This window comes from Equus asinus, chromosome 10 (assembly GCF_041296235.1).
Source record: "Equus asinus isolate D_3611 breed Donkey chromosome 10, EquAss-T2T_v2, whole genome shotgun sequence".
Taxonomy (NCBI): Eukaryota; Metazoa; Chordata; class Mammalia; order Perissodactyla; family Equidae; genus Equus; species Equus asinus.
The window spans coordinates 17,705,718-17,727,980 of NC_091799.1; the positions used below are offsets into that span (position 1 = coordinate 17,705,718).

The 22,263-nt window shown below is 51.4% G+C and overlaps 1 protein-coding gene across 6 annotated transcripts in view; it reads right to left on the bottom strand.

Moving 5' to 3' along the window:
- Window positions 1–772: 772 nt before the first annotated feature.
- SLC25A25 (solute carrier family 25 member 25) overlaps window positions 773–22,263 on the bottom strand; it is a 33,100-nt gene continuing 11,609 nt past the window's right edge. Inside the window, exons 1-11 of one of the 6 annotated variants that reach the window (XM_044778689.2) lie at window positions 17,084–17,765; window positions 8,588–8,714; window positions 8,414–8,501; window positions 7,690–7,725; window positions 7,318–7,429; window positions 5,829–5,987; window positions 4,444–4,596; window positions 4,017–4,124; window positions 3,750–3,917; window positions 3,005–3,155; window positions 773–2,911 (exon numbers count right to left, since the gene is read on the bottom strand). In XM_044778689.2, coding sequence (XP_044634624.1) covers window positions 2,727–2,911; window positions 3,005–3,155; window positions 3,750–3,917; window positions 4,017–4,124; window positions 4,444–4,596; window positions 5,829–5,987; window positions 7,318–7,429; window positions 7,690–7,725; window positions 8,414–8,501; window positions 8,588–8,714; window positions 17,084–17,302 — 1,506 coding nt within the window. In that variant the 5' untranslated portion in view covers window positions 17,303–17,765 and the 3' untranslated portion in view covers window positions 773–2,726. Of the gene's footprint in view, window positions 2,912–3,004; window positions 3,156–3,749; window positions 3,918–4,016; window positions 4,125–4,443; window positions 4,597–5,828; window positions 5,988–7,317; window positions 7,430–7,689; window positions 7,726–8,413; window positions 8,502–8,587; window positions 8,715–11,272; window positions 11,561–17,083; window positions 17,867–22,263 lie in introns of those variants that run through there. The other 5 variants (XM_044778686.2, XM_044778688.2, XM_014863621.3 and 2 more) reach the window with 5 other exon arrangements.

Here is a 22,263-nt window from a genome sequence, read left to right on the forward strand (position 1 = left end):
AGCCCCAGGGCCATGAGGGGCCGCAAGTGTGGACAGTTATTTAACGGGCATTATATCGAGCACTTTGTGCACCGGGCACTGTCTCAGAGGCTGGAAATACAACTGCGAACACATTCCCTGCCCGCCGAGGCCTCACGCTGTCCTGGGGAGACAGGCAGAAAGCAAATAAAGAATGTTAGGGGGCTGACCTGGTGGCGCAGCAGTTAAGTTCGCACGTTCCGCTTATCGGCAGCCCCGGGTTTGCCAGTTTGGATCCCGGGTGCGGACATGGCACTGCGTGGCAAGCCATGCTGTGGCAGGCGTCCCACATGCAAAGTAGAGGAAGATGGGCATGGATGTTAGCTCAGAGCCAGTCTTCCTCAGCAAAAAGAGGAGGATTAGCGGTTGTTAGCTCAGGGCTAATCTTCCTCAGGAAAAAAAGGCAGGAGGGGGCCCCCAGCATCTCTATGTCAGAAAGATGGGCAGGAACCAACGCTGAGGCCGGGGAGGAGCACCAGGGAGGTGGAGAGCAGGGCAGAGGCGTCTGGAGACCCAGGAGGGAGTGCTCAGCTCTGCCCAGGATGTGCTGGACCAGATGAGGGCTGAGGCAGGACCACCAGACTCAGCACCTCGGAGAGCACTGGGGCCCTGGTCAGAGCACCCCAAATCCAACCAACACCCATTCGAAAAAGCAAGACCCTCCCAGAAGCCCAGGGCATAGCTTTCTCATTTTCTAACAGGTGGACGCCCCCACACCACCCAAGCCCAGATCAGAAAAATCATGACTCCGTCATCAGCTTTGAAACAACTTTATTAGAAGGCTGTTTTAAATGACACTTCCAATTCTCTTGTAATTTGCTTATTCACAAATTCCAGTTATAACTATATTTCTATATAACAATAACTTTTGCATTGATCTTTGCATCCTATTTCAATTGTCCTCGTCAGGCCCTTCTGGCGGAATGAAGTGCAGCTGCGAAGCTGCAAGGTGACCAGCATTATTGAGCATGAGCAGCTGGGGGGCCCGGGAGGGAGGGAGCCCACTTCACACGCACGGGTGGGGAGCTGGCCGCCCTCTCCTCTAGGCCCCCACCCCGAACTCACAGTGATGGGCACCTCACTGCGCTGTCATACAAAAAGGGTGAAATAAAGAAATCCTCCAGTCCAAGAAGTGATTTGGACTTCCATTTTCAAAGGACTCGAGATTTCTCCCCTCTCCCCACCCCAGTCAAGCCCTCAGATCCTAAGGCTTCCGGGGTGCCAGTGCTGCCCCAACCTGCCACAGGACACCTCTCCATGTTTGGGGTCCCCTGTGTCACCCTCCTTCTTGGTCGCCAGTTCCAAGAGGAATTCCTTTGGACAGACATGACGTCGGTGTGGGCAGTGGCGGGAGGCTCCCTCCCCTGGCCTCTCCTTCCTTTCCCCACCCCACCCCCACCTCACGGTGTTGGGAAGGTACAGTCAACCACGAACATAAATATGAATAAAAAATGAAGTTGAAAATGACAGGCTAGTCATTAAACAAATCTATAAAAATAGTTAGGACATAACTCTGTTCAAATAAATACAAAATAAATAGGCTCCAAGCACTGTGATACGTGGCATGAGTGGAATGTGAGGCTGGTCCCACTCTGCCCCAGATGGGATTGGATATAAACCCCAGGGGCATCAGAAACAGACTTTTAAAGCAGTCAGCCAAGCTGTCTACTGCTTTGTCTTCTCTCTGGAAGCACAGAATTTGCACATTTGTCCAGTTTGTCTTTCTGAACAAAACCCTTTTCCCAACAGTACATAATTAAGGCCTTTAACACATTCTCTCTCACCAGGGCTCGCAGACACGGGAAGAAACAGCCCTTCCCGCTACAACACGATGCCCCACTGCCCTCAGGCCCGGGGGGGCAGAGGGAGTTAGTTCTGAGCTGGTGCCAGTCCCGACAGAGTCTGGGGCCAGCTTGGAGCACCATGAGGCCCCCAGCAGCAGGGAGCACAAGCCCTCTGGGTTCCAGCTCTCGCCTTCCAGGAAGCCATGCGCCAGGACGCCAGGCAGCCAGCGGCGGGGCTGGCCTGCCCTGCTGCATGCACACGCACAACCAGAGGCCCATCCGTTGGTGAGCTCAGAAGCCAACAGTGGGGCTCAGATGAGGATGAGCACAAAGCCAGACTCCTCCCTCCTCCGGCACCACCTAGCAAGCAGCGACACTGTGGGCCAGGAAGTCGGGGTGGGAAGGCCAGGTGGAACCACCTTTCCCCAGACCAAGGGGAGAGGAGTGGGGAGGGGCATGGGAGTGGGCTGGGAGCCCTCCTCCCACCACAGGAAAACAGCAGCAAGGAAGGAAGCAAAGGGGGCCCGGGTTAGACCCCCAGCAGGCCAAGGGGCAAGGCCTGCGGCTGATGGTCTGGCTGTAAGGGGCGTGAAGAACCGACCCAGCCTCCAAGCCCTGCTATCCAGCAGGCACCGCAGGAAACGTCCTGTCCCCACGTGCGACAGCCTCTGTCCTGCTGACCCCTGGACCCTGAGGAATACCCATGGGTCTCCCCTGGGATGGAGCCCAGGGTCAGCCAGGGTCAGCAGGACAAACCCGGTTGGCCTGCCAGCTCTTCCCCTCCCTTGCGGGCGCATCCCAGGGTTTTCACAGCTTGGCTTAAGTCAGCTTAGTGTTGGCACATTCACAGAATGAGATGGCTACAGGTCCCAGGGCCGCAGGCCCAGGATCAGCGAGTCCGCTGGGCGGGGCTGCCCTCCCCCGTCACCGCGACTGCACGCCCAGGGTGATCTTCAGGTTCTCGTACACCACATAGCTGATGCTCACGGCTGGGATCACCTTCATGAAGTTGGGGGCCAGCCCCCGGTACAGGCCAAAGGCCCCCTCAGTCCGCAGGATCTGTCTGAAGAGGCTGCTCATGGTCACCTCCGGAGCGCCCTCAATGGAGGCTGCAGGGAGAGAGGCCACCTGTCAGAGGCCTTTCGCCAGCTCCTCCCTAGTTCCCAACCCGCCCCTGGGGACTGTCCCAGGACCAGCCTTACCTTGGGCCTGCATCCGGGTTCTGACCAGGGCCAGTGGGTAGCTGGCCAGCTGGCCACAGGTGCTGGACATGGTGCCACAAGCCAGGAGCACAAACACACCGGGGTCTGCGCTGTTCACTGCGTAGCGCTGCAGCCAGGCATTCTTGAGCGTCTGGAACGGGAAAGGGGGGCTGGGATGAGCCAAAGGGCCGGTGAGCCCAGGAAGAGCCTGTGAGACAGAGAGACTAAGGGGTTCGGGGGGGGGGACGGACAGTTATTGGATCCACACAGGAGGCCTTTCCTCATCACATGGGACCCGCGAGGCCACTGTAACCTGACTCGCTTGGCCTGGGCTGACCTGGGGCTTGCTGAGCTCCTGGCCTGCCTGCCCTTTCCTTCTGCTGTCACTGGGGATTCCTGGATGGGACAGGATGAGGCAGGGGCACACCCTCTTCCCCCCCACAGAGCCTGACTTCTGTGGTCTTGAGTCTGCTAAGGGCTAAGTGAGCCCCGCTGGCACCCGACTCTGGAGATCTGCCTGCCGAGCTCCTGCGGGGGCAGAACCTGCGGGCTGCAGCGGGGCAGCGTGATAGGAGAGTCTTGCAATAAATAAACGAGCCTGGAAGGAGACACTCTGATCTGTTCCCTCTCCCAACCACCCCCAGTGGTCTATCAGGCATGGAGACAACAGGCAGGGGCATGGCTAAGGAGGGAGTTTCTGAACCTCTCCCGCTGTTCAAGGGGCCTGGGCCCTCTAAGGCCTCACCTCGTAGACGGCCAGGTCTATCCCAGCATAGGGGATGATGCCTAGCATGTTGGGAACGTAGCCTTTGTAGAAGGCAGCCATCCCCTCTCTGGCCAAGATCTTCCTGGCACAGTCCAGCATGCCCGAGTACTGGCCTGTCTTGCGCAGGGCCATCCGGGTCTTCAGAACCTGCCGAACCCAAAAGGAACAAGGGAAGCATGAGCACAGCCCGCTCGCCACCCTCACGCACATGCGCACTGCCCACCCCAGGACCAACGTGGCCCTCACCTCCATTGGGTAAATGCTGCTCTGGGCGATGGCCCCTGCCAGGGACCCTGCCACAAGTCTCTCGTGAATCCTCAGAGTCTCCTGGTCACTCCCAATAAGACGCTTGATCTAGAACAGAGAGCAAACAAACTGATGCACCCCAGAGGCCAGTGCACACACTCCTGCCCTGTCCCTCCTCATGGAGCCAGTCAGGGTTAGCAGAGACCTGGTGTCCCCGGCACCTTTGATGCTGCCCAGAAACAGAAGGAACTGGCGGCAGAGTTGGGGTCGGACCCAGGCCTCCTCCCTCTCGCCTCACCCTGCTGTGCCTTGGGTACAATGACTGGCTCCAGGTTCCAGGGCATCAGCAGGGCAGGGGCCTCATTCCAGGGGAAGCTCAGTAAGCAGCTGCCAACTGGCAACTCTCCCTGTGAAGCCAGGTCCTCACCTGCTCATAGGCCATGAATTTGATGGCCGACTCGGGAGCAATTTTGAGGACGTTGATGCCGTTGCCCCGCCAGAGGGACCTGGCCCCTCCCTCTCGAACCATCTGGGTGAACCCGCCCACGATGCACATGTTGTTGCTGCGGGAGGCATGGACCTGAGGAGGGAAGGACAAGCGGTCAGAAAGAACGCGGCAGCCACAGGGCTGCCATCATCTGACAAAGAGCTCTTCCCTCTCGGGATTCCGAAGACTAACTCAGCGCCGGAGACTCAAACATGGCTACTCTAGGTCCAACTCGACTTTTCTGTGCACCTACTGTGTGCCAACATCGTGCTCAACACCTCCACAAAGACTACTTTTTAAAATAAAAAATTTGAGCTTTTTATTACAGAAAAATTTCAAAGATATACAAAAGTATAGAGAATTATTTAATGAGCTTCCGTGAACCCATCATCAGCTTCAACAATCATCAAACCTCGGCCAGTCCATGTCACCACGCCGCCCCCACCTCTGCAGGATTACCTTAAACCACATGCCAGGCTTGTGTCATTTCACCTAAAGCCTGCTTTGACTCTCTACAGCATTCCCAGGAGTTTGGTTAAGAAAAACAAACTGATGGGGCAATGTGTTCAAGTCCCTTAGGTTCACGGAGGAATGAAGTCCTGGGGGTGAAGTGACTTGCCCCAGGTCACACGACCATGAGGGGGGACCCTGGTCAGACTCCATGCCTGGAGCCCTTCTCCCTGACCCATTCCACTTCCCTGTCTCAGCACAAGAAGGGAGTTCACACTTATCCATCAACAGGCCCGGGAGGGCAAAGGGTAAGGCAAGGGATGACATCTTTCTGAGCGGGGCTCTGACACAACAAGTACGAGAATATAAGCAAGGGGACAAGGGGGTGAATGGCCACTGTTCAGATGACACTGAAGTCCAATGGTGTGTCCTCGTGCAGGCTGATTTCACAACCCTACCCCTGACATTGGTCTAGCTTATCTCTGTTCTGTAGATGTGGAACTCTAAGATAATGGTACTGGGGCCACGTGAGGATCCACTCGCACTGCCCCGTGTGGGACCCTACACAAGATGCTCCTAAGGAAACAGGTTCCAGCCACACCCCAGTTCTCACTGGCTTTACCTGTCCACATTAAGACTCAGTAATGTGACTGACCCCTGGTTTAAGGGCCTCGGATAAAATTAGATCAGCTGTGTACAAAAGGTCACCTAGGCTTGGATCTAATGTCACCCTTGTCTGTGTAATAATTCCAATCTCATTGGTTGGGTTAGGAAAGTACGTGCCCAAAGCAGGCCCCAGACAAGGAGAGGAAACCAACCTTCCAAAGAACCCCAGGGCGGAAACCAGGTGGTGTGGGGTCTATTTCCCTGCATACCTGCATGAGCACCTTGAGCCTGTCCAGAGGGGCCGTGCAGGTTCTGGAGACAGCCCCCGCGCCGCCTCCGGCCACGAGGTGTCTCCACCACATCCCCGTCTGCCTCTCCTCCACCGTGAACTCATCAGGGACCGTCAGATTCTCACCCACATCAAAGATCTGCGAGGAAGACCAGCAGAGATAAAACAAGCAGGCCATGACGACGCAGCGAAGCCATTCCAGCACACAGCTGGGTCCACAGCCTTCCACCACCTAGAATGGACTACACCCCAGGGGACCACATAGATGGTGAGAACGCCAAGGACTCTGGGTGGGCAAGTGATGCACCTCCTCCCCTTCACTATGTGAAGGTAGCAAAGCTCTGATCCTGTTGGCCTTGGTGAGGCCCAGATACAGAATCTGAGAGCGCAGGCAGAAGAAAGCAGTTTTAAAACCATCCGGACAGCCCTTTCCGTGACTGCCAGGGAGCTGTTGCAAGAACAGCTTACAGAGGCATTTCAGCTGAGGATCACTGGGCTCGCTGCACTGAAAGGGCCAAGTCAGGGGTAAAAATTCTTCTAAAATCTGGTGTGTAACCTGATCACATTGGCAGAACATCGTGCAAGACCTCGGCAAATATGAGAGGTTGCGACGCCTACAGAACACACTCTCTCCTGGGCAGCACCCTGGCTGCTCAGACAGAGCTAGCTCTGCTCCGGCCCCGGGGCTGCAGGCCACACCACGGGTCACCTTGCTCCTACCCCTGGGGTGGTCCACTTAGTTTCAACAGCAAAGACACCAGGTGTCCCCTGGGGGTGAGGCCCTGGCCTGGGCACTGTGCAAGACAGATGAGGGGGAGTGCCTCTGGCCTCCCCTCCCAGAGCTGAGAGTCTGGGGTGGATAGGACTGCAAATCGAGGGGAAGCCCAGCAAAAACCAGCAGAGAGGGCCGCACCCCGTACGAAGGGGGCTCACGGGCAACAGGGCCAACATGGCTACAGTCAGCGAGGGTGCACATCTGTATTTCTGAATGACAGCTCTGATGGGGGTGAGAGAGCAGTACGTGTGGGAAGAGAGAAGCGACCCAGAAAATGGGCCGGCGGGGGCGAGAAACCTAACAGCTCCACCATGTGCTCTCTAGAGAGTGGCCCCTGTCCCGCTCCTGGAGGAAGGTGCACACTGGCCTTGGGAGAACAAGCAGGATCAGGAGGCCGGCGTGTGAAGTGGACCTTGAACAGGCTGCCCGTGGGGGACAGGAGGGCCTCATTTCTGGCAGGGGCACCCTGTGTTTGGGGAATGGCCAGGCCCTTCAGGTTTACCGGCGTGTGGGAAATGGAGGGAGCATGTGGAGTGCTCCGTGGGGCTGGCAGAGGAGTGGACAGTCTCACTGCTGAAGAGGAGGCCAGCCGGAAACCCCAGCCCCACCCCAGGTTGGGGACTGATGCTGGGCGAAGGGGACCTTGTGAACGGACAAGGAGACCACCTTGAGGCTCTGGGAGCGTGGGACTCACCGTGGAATGCTTCCAGTACAGGATGATCTCGGGGATATTCTCCACGGGGTGCAGAAGGTGATAGTCTCTCCACTCGTTCCAGTCGATGGTCATCGTGCCATTTTTGTCCATGCTGCAAGACACATGCATGGTCGCCCACGTGTAAACAGGCCCCATCTGTCAGCCGCACATCCCACCTCCAGGAGAGCCAAGGGCAGTGCATGGCCACCAAGGAAACTGTAGCAGGTGTGTCTGCCCCCAAGGAGAGAAGGCAAGGTGGCTCCACACCCCACTTTGCACAAAAACGGGATATAATGGCCCACAAGAACCCCGTTCTAATCAGGCACAGAGGTCAGGGAGGGAAGCAGTCACCAGGGTGACACAGATACTTACTAGGTGACAGGGCCCCAGAAGTGGCCCGTTCGTATTCTGACAGACAGACAAAGGAGGATGCGGAGGAGAGAGGAGAAACAACACCAATAAGTGCTCTGAGCAGATGTTAGTGAGGCGAGCGCACAGCACAGCACGAGGACGCGCCCGGGCAGCGGGTACAAGAGGCTGCTGTCCCTGACCAGCCGGCTTCAGGGCCCAGGGATTTGGACAGGCTCAGCCAGGAGAGGGAGCCGCTTGTAGGGCCCTTCTGTGCGATTTCCCAGCACAGCAGCAACTATGCTATCCACTGGGCCCACCGCTGGCCTGCGGGCTGTCTCTGGGGGCAGCGCATCTGATTACAGTGTTAAGAGAAAGTTACCATCCCAGGGGGTGAGCGCTGCCCCGTGAGCCCTTCCCCTTCACAACCAGGCAGAGAAGGGTGTCCCTTGCTCGCCTTTCACCTACTTGAGACCCCCCCCCCAACTAATGATTTGTGATTCTCGTAAAGGGTCACTGGCAGCAGGCACGTTTCCAGGTGATTTGTGACTTCAAATGAAAGCTGACCTGGAACCCGGGCAGCAGCTACTCTCTGGGAGGGGCTACGCAGTAATCCCTTCAAACCAGCAGAAGCCAAAGTTCAGAGAAACAGGGTCAATACAGTAAATGACGCCACAGAATTGGTCCAAGAACTTTTCTCTCGTCACATGTTTGTTCAATTAAAAGCAGAGGCTGGCTAAGCACTCACCTTTTGAGAATTTTTTCTGCCTGCTGCTCAGATATCTTGACCCCCAGGTCCCGCAGGGACTGCATGATCTCTTGAGCGTCGATTCGTCCTGCAACAACAGAGGCAGTGAGCCAGGAGCCACACCCCGGGGAGCCCCGGATCCGCTCAGCCATTGGCTCTGGAGGCAACGCTCACCGTCATTCTTTTTGTCCAAACTCTTGAACACCAGCCTCAGTTTCTTCTCGTGATCTTGGAGATAATGGACAAACTCTTCAAAGTCTAGCTGCCCATCAAGGTCTTTATCGCCAGCTTGTAGAATTTTCTGTAAAACAACAGTAAGGTTTTGTCCTTTAGCTCAGGCACCAGCTTTTCCTTGTCCCTCACGGTGCCCTGTCCGCAGGAAACAACTGTGCTAGCCCGTGAACAGAGGTGGCCCAATGACCGGAGATGCTTCCACTGTCTACTCCCAAAGCCACCACCTGGATCCCCAAGGGCAGGCCGGAAGCCAAGTGAGAGCCTACCTCGCTTCCCTCACAGCAAAGAGGACAGAGGCGCCCCCAGGAGAAGCCCGTCAGACAGAGGCCAACACTGGGGAGCTCGGCGCTTTCTCACTTCAAGCGTTCTGAAGACCACCTTGTTACAGGGCCCCTGTCAGCTGCCTGGCTCCCCGGCAGCGCTGTCCCTGGCACCTGGCCAGAGCCTCACATGCTCTCTGCCCACATGTGCGGACGGCCTTGGAGCTCCAAATTCCTTCAGAACCCTGCAACTTGCTCTCTTTATCCCCACAAGTGGCACCAGCCCAAGAACAACTGGGTGGCCAGGGGGCAGGTATGGGGCAGAGCGGGCCTCTGCCAATGCCTACTTGGCAAACGCACTGCCAGAGAGAACTCCGGAGGCTGGAGAAGCAGCAAGAGCCACAGGTAACTACGGGGCGTGAGCTCGATGGCACTGCCAGTCTTGGATCTCAGGGGAGCAGGATGATAAAAGCACCCTCAGCTCCCTCATCCAGGCCCTGAAAAGCAGGACAGCTCTGCTTAGTAACAGGCTAGTGATCCAAGACGACTTGGAGACACGTTGTTCCTCAGCAGTGAGGTTCCAAAACCACGCCTGCCCTTAAAGGTGAGCTTCGAGCAGTAGCTGCAGTCGGTTTTGGATGCTCAGCAACTGGAAGTTCTCCAAAAAACGGCAAGCACTTGGGCTGTGCCACAGATGCTGCTAAAGGCTTTACCTCTAGCAGCCCGATGAACCCTCTCAAACAGCTCTAGAAGATAGGTACCATCATTTCCCCCATTTTACAGAGAAGGAAACAGAAGTTCAGAGACATTAAGTAATTTATCCAAGGTCACACAGCTAGGGAAGTGGTAGGCAGGATTCAAGCCAGGCCTGTTGGACTCCAGAGCTGCCTCCCTAGAGATCCTGCCACCACCCTACAGGATAATCTCAAGAAGGTGGGGGACACCCATGAGTCACTCCAACCCAGCAACACCCCAAAACTAGGACCAAGAATTTCCTAAAGAAAATGACTATGGTCTTCCTGTGTTGTCCAATTCTCTCAGCTAGAAATACATTTACTATCCACAAACCACTATGGGTTTCAAAGGCTTTTGAACCAGTGGGTTTGGAAATGGATGGACCACTAGCCAGCTGGCACTCTCCAATGATTACTATCACGGTCACTCTCTGAACCGCCTGATGGCTCTTTGTGACTGCTCAGCCACTAAGCGTGGTAGGAGGAGGCCCGGACAGATACCATGTCACCTAACATGATCCGAAGAACAAGGCAGGGGGTGTGGCTGGAATGTGAGACAGGTGCTGGTCTGTATTTTATCTGCTAGCTGGAGTTATATTAACTTCCTGCAGACATCTGTGCTCTCAGCCAAGCATGACGCAAATGACGTATAGGGTTATCACTGATTTATGGCAGGAGCGGAAACAGAATCTACATGCCATTTAGGGTGGATGCAAAAGTTAGGCATGAAGCTCTTTGATAACCAGGCTGTTCTGCCGCCAACACGATCCACGTGCCTTATTGGGGTGAGTGCCCTGTGATACAGGCACCCAGGGACAGGCTCAGTGCAGCTGATTTCAAAATATTCTCAAAGTCCTCGTTTCCACCTCAAAACGACTGGGCCTACTTTGTGACTTTGTCTCCTTCTGAGGATATGCAGACCACCATCCCCTGCCCACCATCTGACCTGCCCTGCCACCAAGAGCGCTCGCTGGGGGACAGCCCGGGATCTGATTAACAGAGAAACTGGGGGCCCCTTTAGGAGGCAAGCGACCCTCCCAGACTCTGTAGCTGTTTCCTCACCTTTAAAACAATAACCGTCTCTGCTGCCTCCCTGCTCGAAAGGATGTGTGGGAAGGCTCCCCCTCACCTCTGCATGTGGGCTTGTTTCACCCAGGGCACAGCGCTGCCGGCTCCAGCCTCTGCAGCTACAGGGCCAACTCCTGGGCCTCCAGCGGGGAGCCTCTCTGCCTCTCCCCTCGCAAGCCCTCCCGGCCTCGGGCCCCAGCTCAGAGGAACAGCCTCACAGCAGCTGGACTGTCCCTCTCTCCTGGCCCTGTACTGCTGAGGACACCCCTCTGCCCCCACAAGAGAATTCCTTTCCATCTCCCACAAGTGCCTCCCCTATAATTCCAGCCTTCCTCGGAGGTCACATGAAAGCCCAGCATTCCCCTGACGTCACCCTTTCATAGGCTATAGCCACATGACAATGGGGGGAAAACTCGCACATTTCAGACATTCTTTCCCCTCGGTGGGTGGCATGGTGGGGACATTTCACGCATGCGTACCTTCTAACACCACTCATCCGTTCACTCAACCACAGCGATGAAACGCCCGCTGCCTTTCACAGCCTGGCGTGACCCCACACAGACCTGCTTCCACTGGCGGTAGGTGGAGAACTCCTGGGAGGGGATAAAGACACTCAGTTTGAAGATGGACTTCAGCTCAGCAGGAAGCCCCTTGGACTCGAAGTACTGGAACTCGGTCTGGGCCTCCCCGATGACCGGCACATACAGGCACAGGCAGAGCATGGTGACAGGGAGCCGGCTGCTCAGCCACCACCGGGAGCAAGTTCTGGCGGCGAGAACTGGAATGCAGCCTGGCCCGGCAAACTTGTACAAGCTCTGCTGGGGCGCAGCTGTCATTGGCTCCTGAGGCCCTGCCCTTTAACTCAATTGAGAAAGTCCACCCACTGTGAGTCCTGCCAACAGCCAATGAGCACAGACCCCTGGAGGAGGTGTCGGATTGCTCAAGGGGACATGAGTGAAGATCAGGACTGAAGTCACCTGTTCCCCAGAGTTAACTCTTTGGAGCATTCTGCCTGGCCTTGGCATGGTGCCCAAACAAACCCTCTCCCTCGGCTGCCAACCCCTCCAAGTGAGCAAATAGCCTTCAGCCTGTTTTCCTACAAGGTCCCCACATGCGTCACACGATACAATCGTTTTCTCCCCTGGTAAATCATTCCCAACAGAAAATAAGTGGAAATAGAGGTTGAATCAGTGCTCCCTGAAAACAGGCCCGGTTTAGCTGAGAGGGTAGAAGTGGGTGGGGGGCGGCCGAGAGCCGGTCCCCGGCCATCCTGGAAAGTGGCCCCACTGTGGGCTCATTCATCGGCGGGGGAGAGGCCCCGAGCTGGCTGGGCCCTGGCCACACGGCCTTCTGGGCACAGTTCCAGCTGGCTCCAGAGACCTTTTCCAGGCCACTCAGGAGGTGCAATGCGAGCACCGCAGAAGCAACGGGTTACCCTGCAGGCCTCCCCAGGGGGTCCCACGAGCGCTGAGGAGCTGACACGCTGGGGGCAGGAAGAGGACATTCTAGGTTAAAGGTCGCTGTGCTGAGGGACACCCCCCAGTAGCACCAATCTGGGGTCAGCCAAGGCCTCCTGTAGACCCACAGACGTGGTCTTCAGACCCACGCTCACTTGGAACACACGAGAGGTCTGTATAATCGTAGCTGTCTGGCCGAGAACTGTGCTGTTTGATACGGAAGTTTTTAAAATTTTAAATTATTTAAAATTAAATAAAATTAAAAATTCAGTTCCTCAGTCGGATGGCCACATGTCAAGTGCCTGACAGCCGTACGTTCTCCCTGACCTGATCTCGATTTAAAGGGGATCCTCCCCAGGCCAGCCTGCCACCTCCACCTCATCCCTGCCCCACAGAGAGCGTCGGAGACTCGTGCTGCGCAGGAAGAGACCACGCCACAGCGACGGAAAAGGAGCCGGTCTCGCCTTGTTCCTTCTTCAGTGCACCACTTCCTAATGCAGACTGAATCTCACCGCCAGGATGGATAGAAATGGATGGTATCATTTGGGGATCAACAAAAATAAATTTCCTAATTCACTAAAAAGCTTTTGTCAAGAACTTGAAAAAAGGATTTTAAAATAAGATGCTAATGCTTACGTACAACACTATGAAAGAGATTTTAATAACTTCTATGACATTTTGGCCCTTCTACAAGAGAGCTGACGATGAGTCTGAACAAACAGGTCTTGGCCTTCACTAGGGTGGGTCCCACGAGGGATCCTGAGGCAGCTCAGGGTCATCCAGGCAGGCTCCTGCTCAGCCTCCACATACATCCAGGATAGTCAGCTGTCTCTTAAGCCGCCCAATCCAGAATGTTCTGCTTTGGGGCTATTTTTACACACATCTTATCTCTACTGTTGGGGTCCCTGAAAGCAGGAGGCTATTGTTTTGAACCTTTGTACCTCCTTGCCTGCAGGAAGCCCAGGCCTTGATCACGGAAGGTGCCTGATATAAGCAGTTTCTGAATGAATGACACGACCACTGCTAATGAAGACCTCAGGTTTGTTCTCAGTGTCTGCAAATAGTCTTCAGGGCACTTTATCCACCCCAGAAGATACTGTATTGTCATGCTGACCTTCCTTTCTTAAGTTATTCACGTTTGCTTCTGAAACAATAATAAGCTACACAGGTCTGTTGAAGTATCTCATTTCACTGATGCCTGTGTCAGTCCCATACAAAATGGCAAGTATTTTGACTGAATAAATAAGTTGTTCAACTAGCAATGCTCATTTCCTAATAAACTATATTTTTCAGATAATTTTGGTAAACATAACTGTACCAGTGAATTTTTTTTGTACTCTCGAGTTTTATGATGTATTTACAAAACAAATCTGGGCAGAGATTTGAAAATAATACCAAATAAAAGTGAAACCTATATTCTATATTCTAAGGAAAAATTATTAAAGCATTATCCAATAAGAACAACTGTATTCTAGAGAAAACAGAATGGAATCTCCTGGATTGTAACAAAGCTCACCACTCAGCAGACCCAGGGGGTCAGGGTATGTTCTCTGAAAAGGTCTGCTTGTGCTTGGCAGGATGTTACGTTACAATGTTAACGTTAATTCTATTCCAGTGTTAATTTAAAAAAGGGTTCCAACAATTCTATTTTGCAACTGTGACGGAGTCCAACAGAATGTCTTCACTGGACTAACTTGAATTGACGTTTGATTATTTATTTAAACCACCTGTCCTTCTGCTTTCACAAGTCACGCAGAACTCCATTTTCACACACAACTGGGAATTCTTCCCAACAGCCAATGTTGAGGCACCTAGTGTCCAAGGCAAATCTCCACCCCTGGAATCACGGCAGCGGGCGCACAGGGGCTCTGGGGTCATCCCTCCGTCTCGGAGATGGTCAGACAGGCCAGGAGAGGTCACCTGGTGTGCCCAGGGCCCAACACCTGGAGACATGTTAAGCCTCACCCAGGGCCCGGCTCTTGTTACAACGCCACTTAAAATAACATCCAAACTCAACACGGCCAAAGAGATCTTAGAACTCAGTTTCCAAAGACCGTCTACGGCCTGACACTGAGAATTACAGTAAGCAACATGGCACGTGGGATGACGGCAGGTGCACGGGAAAGGTGCGGCCTGAGCGAGTCTAGGCTTAGCCTTAGCTAAAAAACCAACAAAACCAGGATCTGTTACAGCTTCTGAACCCATATATGAGACACAAATAAGAAGCAGACGAGAGCTGGGCTCGTGGTGCGATCCTGATGTTTCACTCCAGCACAGGGTTCTTCAACATCCCGGCGTCACGTACTGTCTCTCCCCCTCCTGCTAGCTACTATTCTTCTCTGCTCTCTTATTCTGCTTTTGTGACACAGATCTACTTTTGTTTCCTCTCTTCTGACGTCCATTCCTGTAGCAACTAGTATTCAGGAACAATGACGGCAACTCTAGATTCCGCAAAATTTAGCGGTGTTGGATTTCATTTAATCTGTAAAGTAGCAGTTCCTCTCACGAACATCTTCTCACTCTCAAATCGGCCAATGCCCTTTCAAGCTTTCCTTGTTCTATTCTGTTTCATGCCAAAAAAGCAGGTGCTTCCTGTAAGCGCTGGAATAGCATGAGTAAGGACAGGTACAGTGCCTTTGGGAGTGTGGCATTAGGTTGTAAACTATTGCCCCCTCTGCTGCAATGACTCAGACCAAGCCAAAAATATTAATATGCCAAGGAGCCCCGCCAGCATCCGGTTGTTCTAGCCCCACCCACCGTAAGGCTCTCAAACCTCATTTGCTGCTGGGGCTGCAGTGTCATTTGATGATCACGTTGCCATGACAGCCCGATGTAGCCAGTTTCCAGTGAAACCTGCCTACACTTGGCAATTAGACACACAATGAACAAAATTCTCTGAGCTTCTAAGACAGCCCCTCAAGATTTGAGGCTTGAATGCCGCTGAGGGCACCTCCCACTCTGGAGTAACAGCTTTCTTCTCCAACTGTGGGTTAACTCTGAGACAAAGATAAAGGGAAACACCGGAGCAGTTTCTAGAATAAAAGGCCGCAGGAACCTGCCTCACAAGCAGACATATTTAAACGGGGGAAGTGAGAGAAAACAAAGTCATGATGATGGGAAAGTGAGAAGCCTGAGAACCAAAGTGAACTTCTCGAGGTTTCCAGAATGTTTTGGAAGCCTCTTCCTGAGAGAACAGGCGAGGCCAGGCCCCACCGGCCAATGACCACAAACCCCAAACCCCACCTTCAAAGTAGCTGCCCTGGAAACGGACACTCTTGCAATTCTCGGTTTATCTGCTTTTGCAGAGTCCACACTGCCCAGACGTGCTTTCTTTCTTGCTTCAAACTAAACCGGTGATGGAGCTCCCTCTTTGGGCTCCCCCACCCTCAGCCAGCTGATCTGTCTCTCTTTTGGGAAAAAGTGCCACCGGAAGGTGTGGGTCTCAACTTGAGCCCCCACAGCTCCTGATTCTGCAGGCCAAGAACTATGCTGTTGGGATCAGAAAGTCCGGACACGTGGCCACCCTTGGGGGAGGGCTGGCGAAAGGTGCCGCCCAAGTCTGGGAAATGGGGCAGTTAATTATTAAAGTCAAAAGTAGGTGAATTTAAAGGGGAGCCAGCCAACCCCTTATTCCCTTGGCAATAAGGCAAGCAGGTCAGTAGATAAAAGTTCCTCACAAAAGAGAGCGCCATCGTCACTTCTGAGACCGTTTAAAATGATTGAAGGGTAGAAAGTGACACCTCTCAAAGCACAGGTCAGCCATAAGACAGACTCTGAGACCCCTGCCGCCCGGGAGGAGCCCATCACAGACTAAGGATTCTCCCGAAGGCTTCAATTTAACACACTGCAAAAGTTGTTGCATCACAAGGCCCTCCCACTTAGCAAAGGAAAAATAAACATTTCTTTCTTAAATGTAGCAATTCAGCAAACATCTTTTGGGACTCTACAATGTGCCAGACACAGGGCAGAATCTCCTTCCCTTCTCCAGTTGATTTTTATCCTGAGAAAGGAGAAAAGATTCAAAATAACCAAACCTCAGGAGGTGAAAAAGGTCACTCCTGCCGCAGGCAGGAGAAATCTCTGCCAAACGGCACTTTCTGTTCAAACCCAGAACTCGACTGGTCCCGTTAAGGACTGCCTTCTTACGCGACAGTGAGGCAATCAGGGCAAAGTTCCAGACAGATTAGGGGTGACACCTCAGCTCTACCCTCCTCACTGGTTTAACCCTGGGCAAATCACTTAGCCTTTCTGTACTTCAGTTTCCTCATCTATGAAATGGGCGTATTACGCCTTGGCCCCTGTGAGGATCAGATGAGACAACCCACGCTCACGGCAAGAGACAGACGGAAGGCCCTAGCACTCAGCAGACCCGCAGACCCAAGAGGGGCTCCAGCCTCTCCTCTGACCACCCCCTCTTCCTCCCAGACCAAAGGTAAGCGGGGTCCTCCGCCCGCTGGGCAAGGGGTATGACCTCTGGGCTGCAGGACAGGCTGGCCCTCCCACCTCCAGGCAGCTGGGTTCAACTCTGGAGGGTCACTCTGTTGCCCGCTTAGTTTGGTTCCCCCTGCATTGTTTGGATACACTAAGACATAAGACACACTGTAATCGTTTGTCCCCTCCTTTCAAATGGCTTTCTGGGGCCAAACTGACAAATGCGGAGATAATTGCATTCAACCTTCCTTCCCCAAACGGTCACACTGAAGTGGTCATAATAGGATAATAAAGCTTTTTACAGTGGCCACAGAAAGACTGTGGACTGAAGATTTGGGCTTCCTCATTGTCTAACATTTCTCCCCAGTCTCCAAGACCAAAACGATTGATTTATGAGTCTCTCTTCCTCCCCGGCTCCAGTTTTCTCCAGGACAGTGATCCCAGCCCAGCCCCTAAACCAGGTGGTCCTCTTGAGGTTGCCATTACCTTAGGAAACTGCTCTGCAGGTCCGACCACCAGCAAAATGGTGGGTCTCTTTTCCGTGGCCTCAGCCCTTCCGTCCTGTTTCCCCAAAAAGCTTGGCATCTGGTCTCCCCGAGCAGGAGCTGGGGTGCCTCTGACTTCCTCATCGGTCCCCTCCCTGGAGCCGTGGCACCCAGCCCTGGGGAGAAAGCTTGACAGAAAATCCCACAGCATCTGCAACATCACGGCTTCCTCCACACGGCGCAACGGTGACTGTTCACTTTGGAGGAGGGATGTGACCACAATACCAAGGGTCACTGGCTACTCAGCTGCTTGGAAGACTAGCCTGGGGGGCTGGAAGGCTGGAAGCTCTGCATGCAGTGGCTGTTCCTTGCTTTTTCAAATTGGCTAGCACTGCTGTCGTGCCCGGCCTGAGAAGTAGCTCACACTAAGAGAGCCCCGCCGGGTTGCTGGCAATCAGGAAAGAGCAGCTGGAGCTTCTTCGATACAAACTCACTTCTGCAGGTCAACGGTGATCAAACGCTTGGCTTTTTTAAAAGAGGAAAAAGCAGTAGCCCAAAAGACCTCTCCCCGAGACAGAAGCAACTTCAAGCTCCCAATTATTCAGCTGTCCTCGCTCAACTAATGGTCATCACACGAGCGAGGACTCCAGCATCCACTCTGCATTCTCACTGCAGCAGGGCGCGGCCAATCACCTCTGCCGACACTACCAAGTTCGTTATCCCGACCGGCAACATCCCTCCAATCACAGGCGGCCGATTCCCTGCGTGCAGCCGGCAGTTCTGCAGGGAGGCGCCACCTCCAGACAAGCTTCCAGTCTCACAGAATCCAGGCCCAGCTGGCTTGTCTGCAGGAGCCCAACTTCGTCCTCGCCACCTGGCTTGTTTCCAGGATGACATTCACCATCAAGTTTAACATGATTAAGAGTGCCTGGAAACACTTCCTAAGACATCTAGCAACACTTTTCTTTGTTCCATTATCCCATTCTCTCCATCCATGTGTAACATAAGGCACGCCATACCATAGCTACTTCTGTGTCTGCCTCTCCACGATGAGCTGCCTGGGGACAGGGACAAAGTCACAGATCATTCTACCCCTAGTATCCAGGACAGGCACAGATGAAGTCTGTAGACTGAACTGAGTGAATGATGAACAAAAGGGAATTAAGCTTCGGTCATCTGTTAATTTACTGGCAGACAAATGCAGTGACCAACTACTCATCTCTCAAAAAGGTGGCCCTTTGATGCGGTGTTCATAACATTATTTTAACAACACAAGCATGAAAAAAGTTTAATAAACTGTTTGGGGACCATATGGCTAGACAAACGCCCTGATCTGCTGCCATGAGAGTGTAAACCAGCACAACCTCTCTGAGGAGCAGTCTAGTCACAGCCACTGACTCTTCCAAAGCACAAGCCCTTGGACGTGGCAATGCCACTTCTAGCAATTTATCCTGCAGATATATTTGCACATGTGGGAAATCACAAATACACAGATATGATATATATGTGATACAGATATGTGATAAAATACAAGGATAGTTTTTGCAGCCTTCTTTATAATACGACAAGTTTGAAAATAACTTAAAGTCCTTTAAAAGGGGAGTGGGTTCATAAATCATGGCACACCCATGCAGTGGAACCCTGTGCAGCTGTTAAAAAGAATAAGGCAGCTCTATACATACTATTATGGAATGACTTGAAAATATCTTGTTAAATGAAAAAAATCAAGGTGCAGAAGAAAGGGGATAGAATGGTGCCATTTATTTCTAAGCTCGTATATGTGAAGAATATTTCTGGAAAGACACTAAAATTGAAGAGATGGTTTGGGGCAGGGAGGGCACTTGGGGGTTTGAGAAGAGAAAGGCAGACGGGAGATTTTTTTTCAGTGAATATCTTCATATCTTGTGAAACTGAATCATGAGCACCCATGAACAGGCATGCAAGCATATATACATACATACAACAACTATTTAAAAAGAAAACATGAGAATAGAAAGCAAGATAGCCAAGCTAGGGCTTCCTAATGCTTGTTCCAAAGCTGCAGGAGCCTGCATCAGCTGCCTTCACTGGATATACAGAACAACCTTATCTAGAAGCTGTTTTGTGTGCTGATTAAATGTATGATCTGTGGAGCCAGAGCTCAGGTATGAATCCTGCCATCACTTACTAGCTGTGTGATCTTGGTCAAGCCACTTTAGCTCTCTGTGCTTTAATATCCTTATGAGCAAAATGGGGGTGGTAACAGAACCATATTGCTACTTCAAAGTGTTGGTTAAGGACTGAACTATATAATATAGAAAACTCTTAGAATAGTACAGAGCACTCAATAGCTACTAGGTATTTTATTATCGTTATCTAGAAAATGATTGTGAGTTCATGCAACTAAGTAGTTTTTTGCTTTGGGCACTGTCTTAATTATCCTTTATTTGTAGTCTGCCCTTAATTATGCTGGTAATCTTTTGTTTTTGTTTTTTTTCAATTCGCAAGTCTCAGTGTACCTAGGTTGCCAACAGCTCGTTGCCGACAGCTAGTGAGAGCAGGGGCCACTTAGCAACTAAGCAGTTTCAATACGACAGAAAAGCCAGTCCAGAGCCAGAAACCCTAAGGAAATAAGGAACCCTTTCATGAACATGAATCTTGTTTTGAGGCCCTGAAAGTCTGGTGAAATGGAGGAGATGGTGATGTTTTGGGCCCCCATCTACAAACTTAAGAGAAATCTCAGTTATGAACTCAGGGGGTTCCAGCCAAGATGGAGTAGCAGGGACCACTTCACCTTCCTGCCAACAGCAATTAAATGTCCAGATAAAATATACGAAACACTGGTTTGGACGTCAGGCAACAAAGAACAGTGGCCCCTGAGAGCTATACAAATGAGGTGAGCCCCATGATTGCCCCAGCTTCCCGGCTGGAGTTTCCAGGCTATGGTACAGAGGGTGGGCACTCAGGCAGAGCCCAGCAGTCTCCTCATGTTGAAGAGATGGAGCTGGGAGTCCAGGGAGGTCCAGGCAGCTAGAGTTCGCAGGACAGAGTACTAGAGAGGAGCAGGCTGCACAGGCCCTCTAGAGTCACAGCACAAGTGTGCGAGGAGACTGCCCGAGGGTGGGAATGGAACCAGCCAAGGCACCATAGCACTAAGAACAGTTCCTGCTTCCACCAGCCAGAGCGGAAAACCTCATAACAGAGGGAGGTTCAGGAAGGGTACTCAGGTTTTGCCTCAATAGCGGGGCAAAACTAGTCTTTGACTAAATGTTGTTCTTGCCCTGCCTAACAAAGCTTTAAAAACCAAGCCCTGAAACAGACTGTTTCCAAAAACTTTAACTGCACCCCAGAATAAAGCTCAAGAACATTTATAGGAATACAAAAAATATCCAGGAACCAACAAGATAAGAGCCAATAAAAAATTAAGAGGAATGCAAGGAAACAGGAAAAGATGACCCATAATGAGGATAGAAATCAATCAACTGAAACTGATTCAGAAACGACATATATAATAAAATTCATACATAAGGATATTAAAAGTCATAATTGTATTCCAGATGCTCAAGAAGCTAATGCAAAGATCAAGCATGTTAAATAGAGATAGTACCGACACTCTAGATGAAAACTACAATGTCTGAATGAAAAATTCACTGGATGGTTTTTTTGTTTTGTTCTATTTTTAAAGATTGGCACCTGAGATAACAACTGTTGCCAATCTTCTTTTTTTTTCTTTCTGCTTTTTCTCCCCAAATCCCCCCAGTACATACTTGCATATTTTAGTTGTGGGTCCTAGTTGTTGGAAGGTTTTAACAGCAGATTAGACAATGCAGAAGAAAAGATTAATGAACTTGAAGACACAGTAATAGAAACTTTCCAAAATGAAACACACAGAGAAAAAACAAAATAAATGAGCAGAGCATCAGTGAACTGTGGGAGAACCACTAACAGGCTAACATACACATAACCAGAGTCCAGGAAGGTGGGGACAGAAAAAATACTTTAAGAAACAATGGCCAGATTTTTGCCTAAATTTATTGAAAACTACAAGTCCAGAGATCCAAGAAGCTCAACTAACCTCAAGTATAAGAAACATTAAAAAACAAAAACAAAAACAAAACAGCTACACTTAGGCACATCACATTAAATTTCTGAAAACCAGTGACAAAGAGGAAAATCTTAAAAGCAACTATTAAAAAAAAAAGACCCATTACATACAGAGGAACAAAGATAAGAATGACAGGGGACTTCCAGTCAGAAACTGTTAACCCAGAATTCTACACCCAGAAAAATACCTTCCAAAAGGAAGGCAAAACAAAGACTTTTCAGACATACAAGACCTGAAAGAATTTAACACCAGCAGATCTGCATTACAAGAAATGTTAAAGGAATCCTTCAGGGAGAAGGAAAAATGGAACCAGATGAAGATCTGAATCTACACAAAGGAATGAAGAACACCAGAAATGCTAACTGGGTGGGTAAATATAAAGGACTTTTTTCTTATTATTTAAGTCTCTTTAAAAGATAAGTGACTGTTTAAAACAATGTATTGTCGGTTTGAAACCAGGTACCTGACAGTGGCTGTAAACATTCAATAAGATTACCTTTTGACCTTGTTATGAAAAGTTAATCTGGTCAATTCGCTGTTTTCTTGTTTAACCTGAGAGGTAACTCAAAGGTCACAAGGATTTATGAGCTTGATTTATAGAAGAAAGAGAATACCTTCAAGGATCACGAGAAAACCAACCCCCAGCCACTCTTGGCCCCAGAAGTCAGATTGCCCAGAAGCTCATCAGGAGTGAAAGAGACAGGATTACCCCTTTGTTTCTCAAAACTCCTCCTGCCACATTCCTTAGCTCTATAAGACCCCCTGCTTGCTTGTCTTAAGGCAGATTTGAGAACCCATGCTCCCAGCTTCTCTTTTGGCCAATTTGAGTAAAACTTTCTCTATCTCCAAGCACTGATGTCTCAGTGATTGGCTTACTGTGCATTGGGCACACAAATTTGAGATTAAGAGGTTCAGTATCAGGTTTATAACATGTGTAGAAGTAAAAATTTATGAGAACCACAGCACAAAGGCTGGGAGGAGAGAAAAGAAAGTTGCGATATTTGGTCATTCAGATGATTGAAATATATTTCTCAGATATACTGGTCTTCATCCACAGCTCCAAAAACCCTTGGCATTTCCTGAGCAATAAGAGAAAT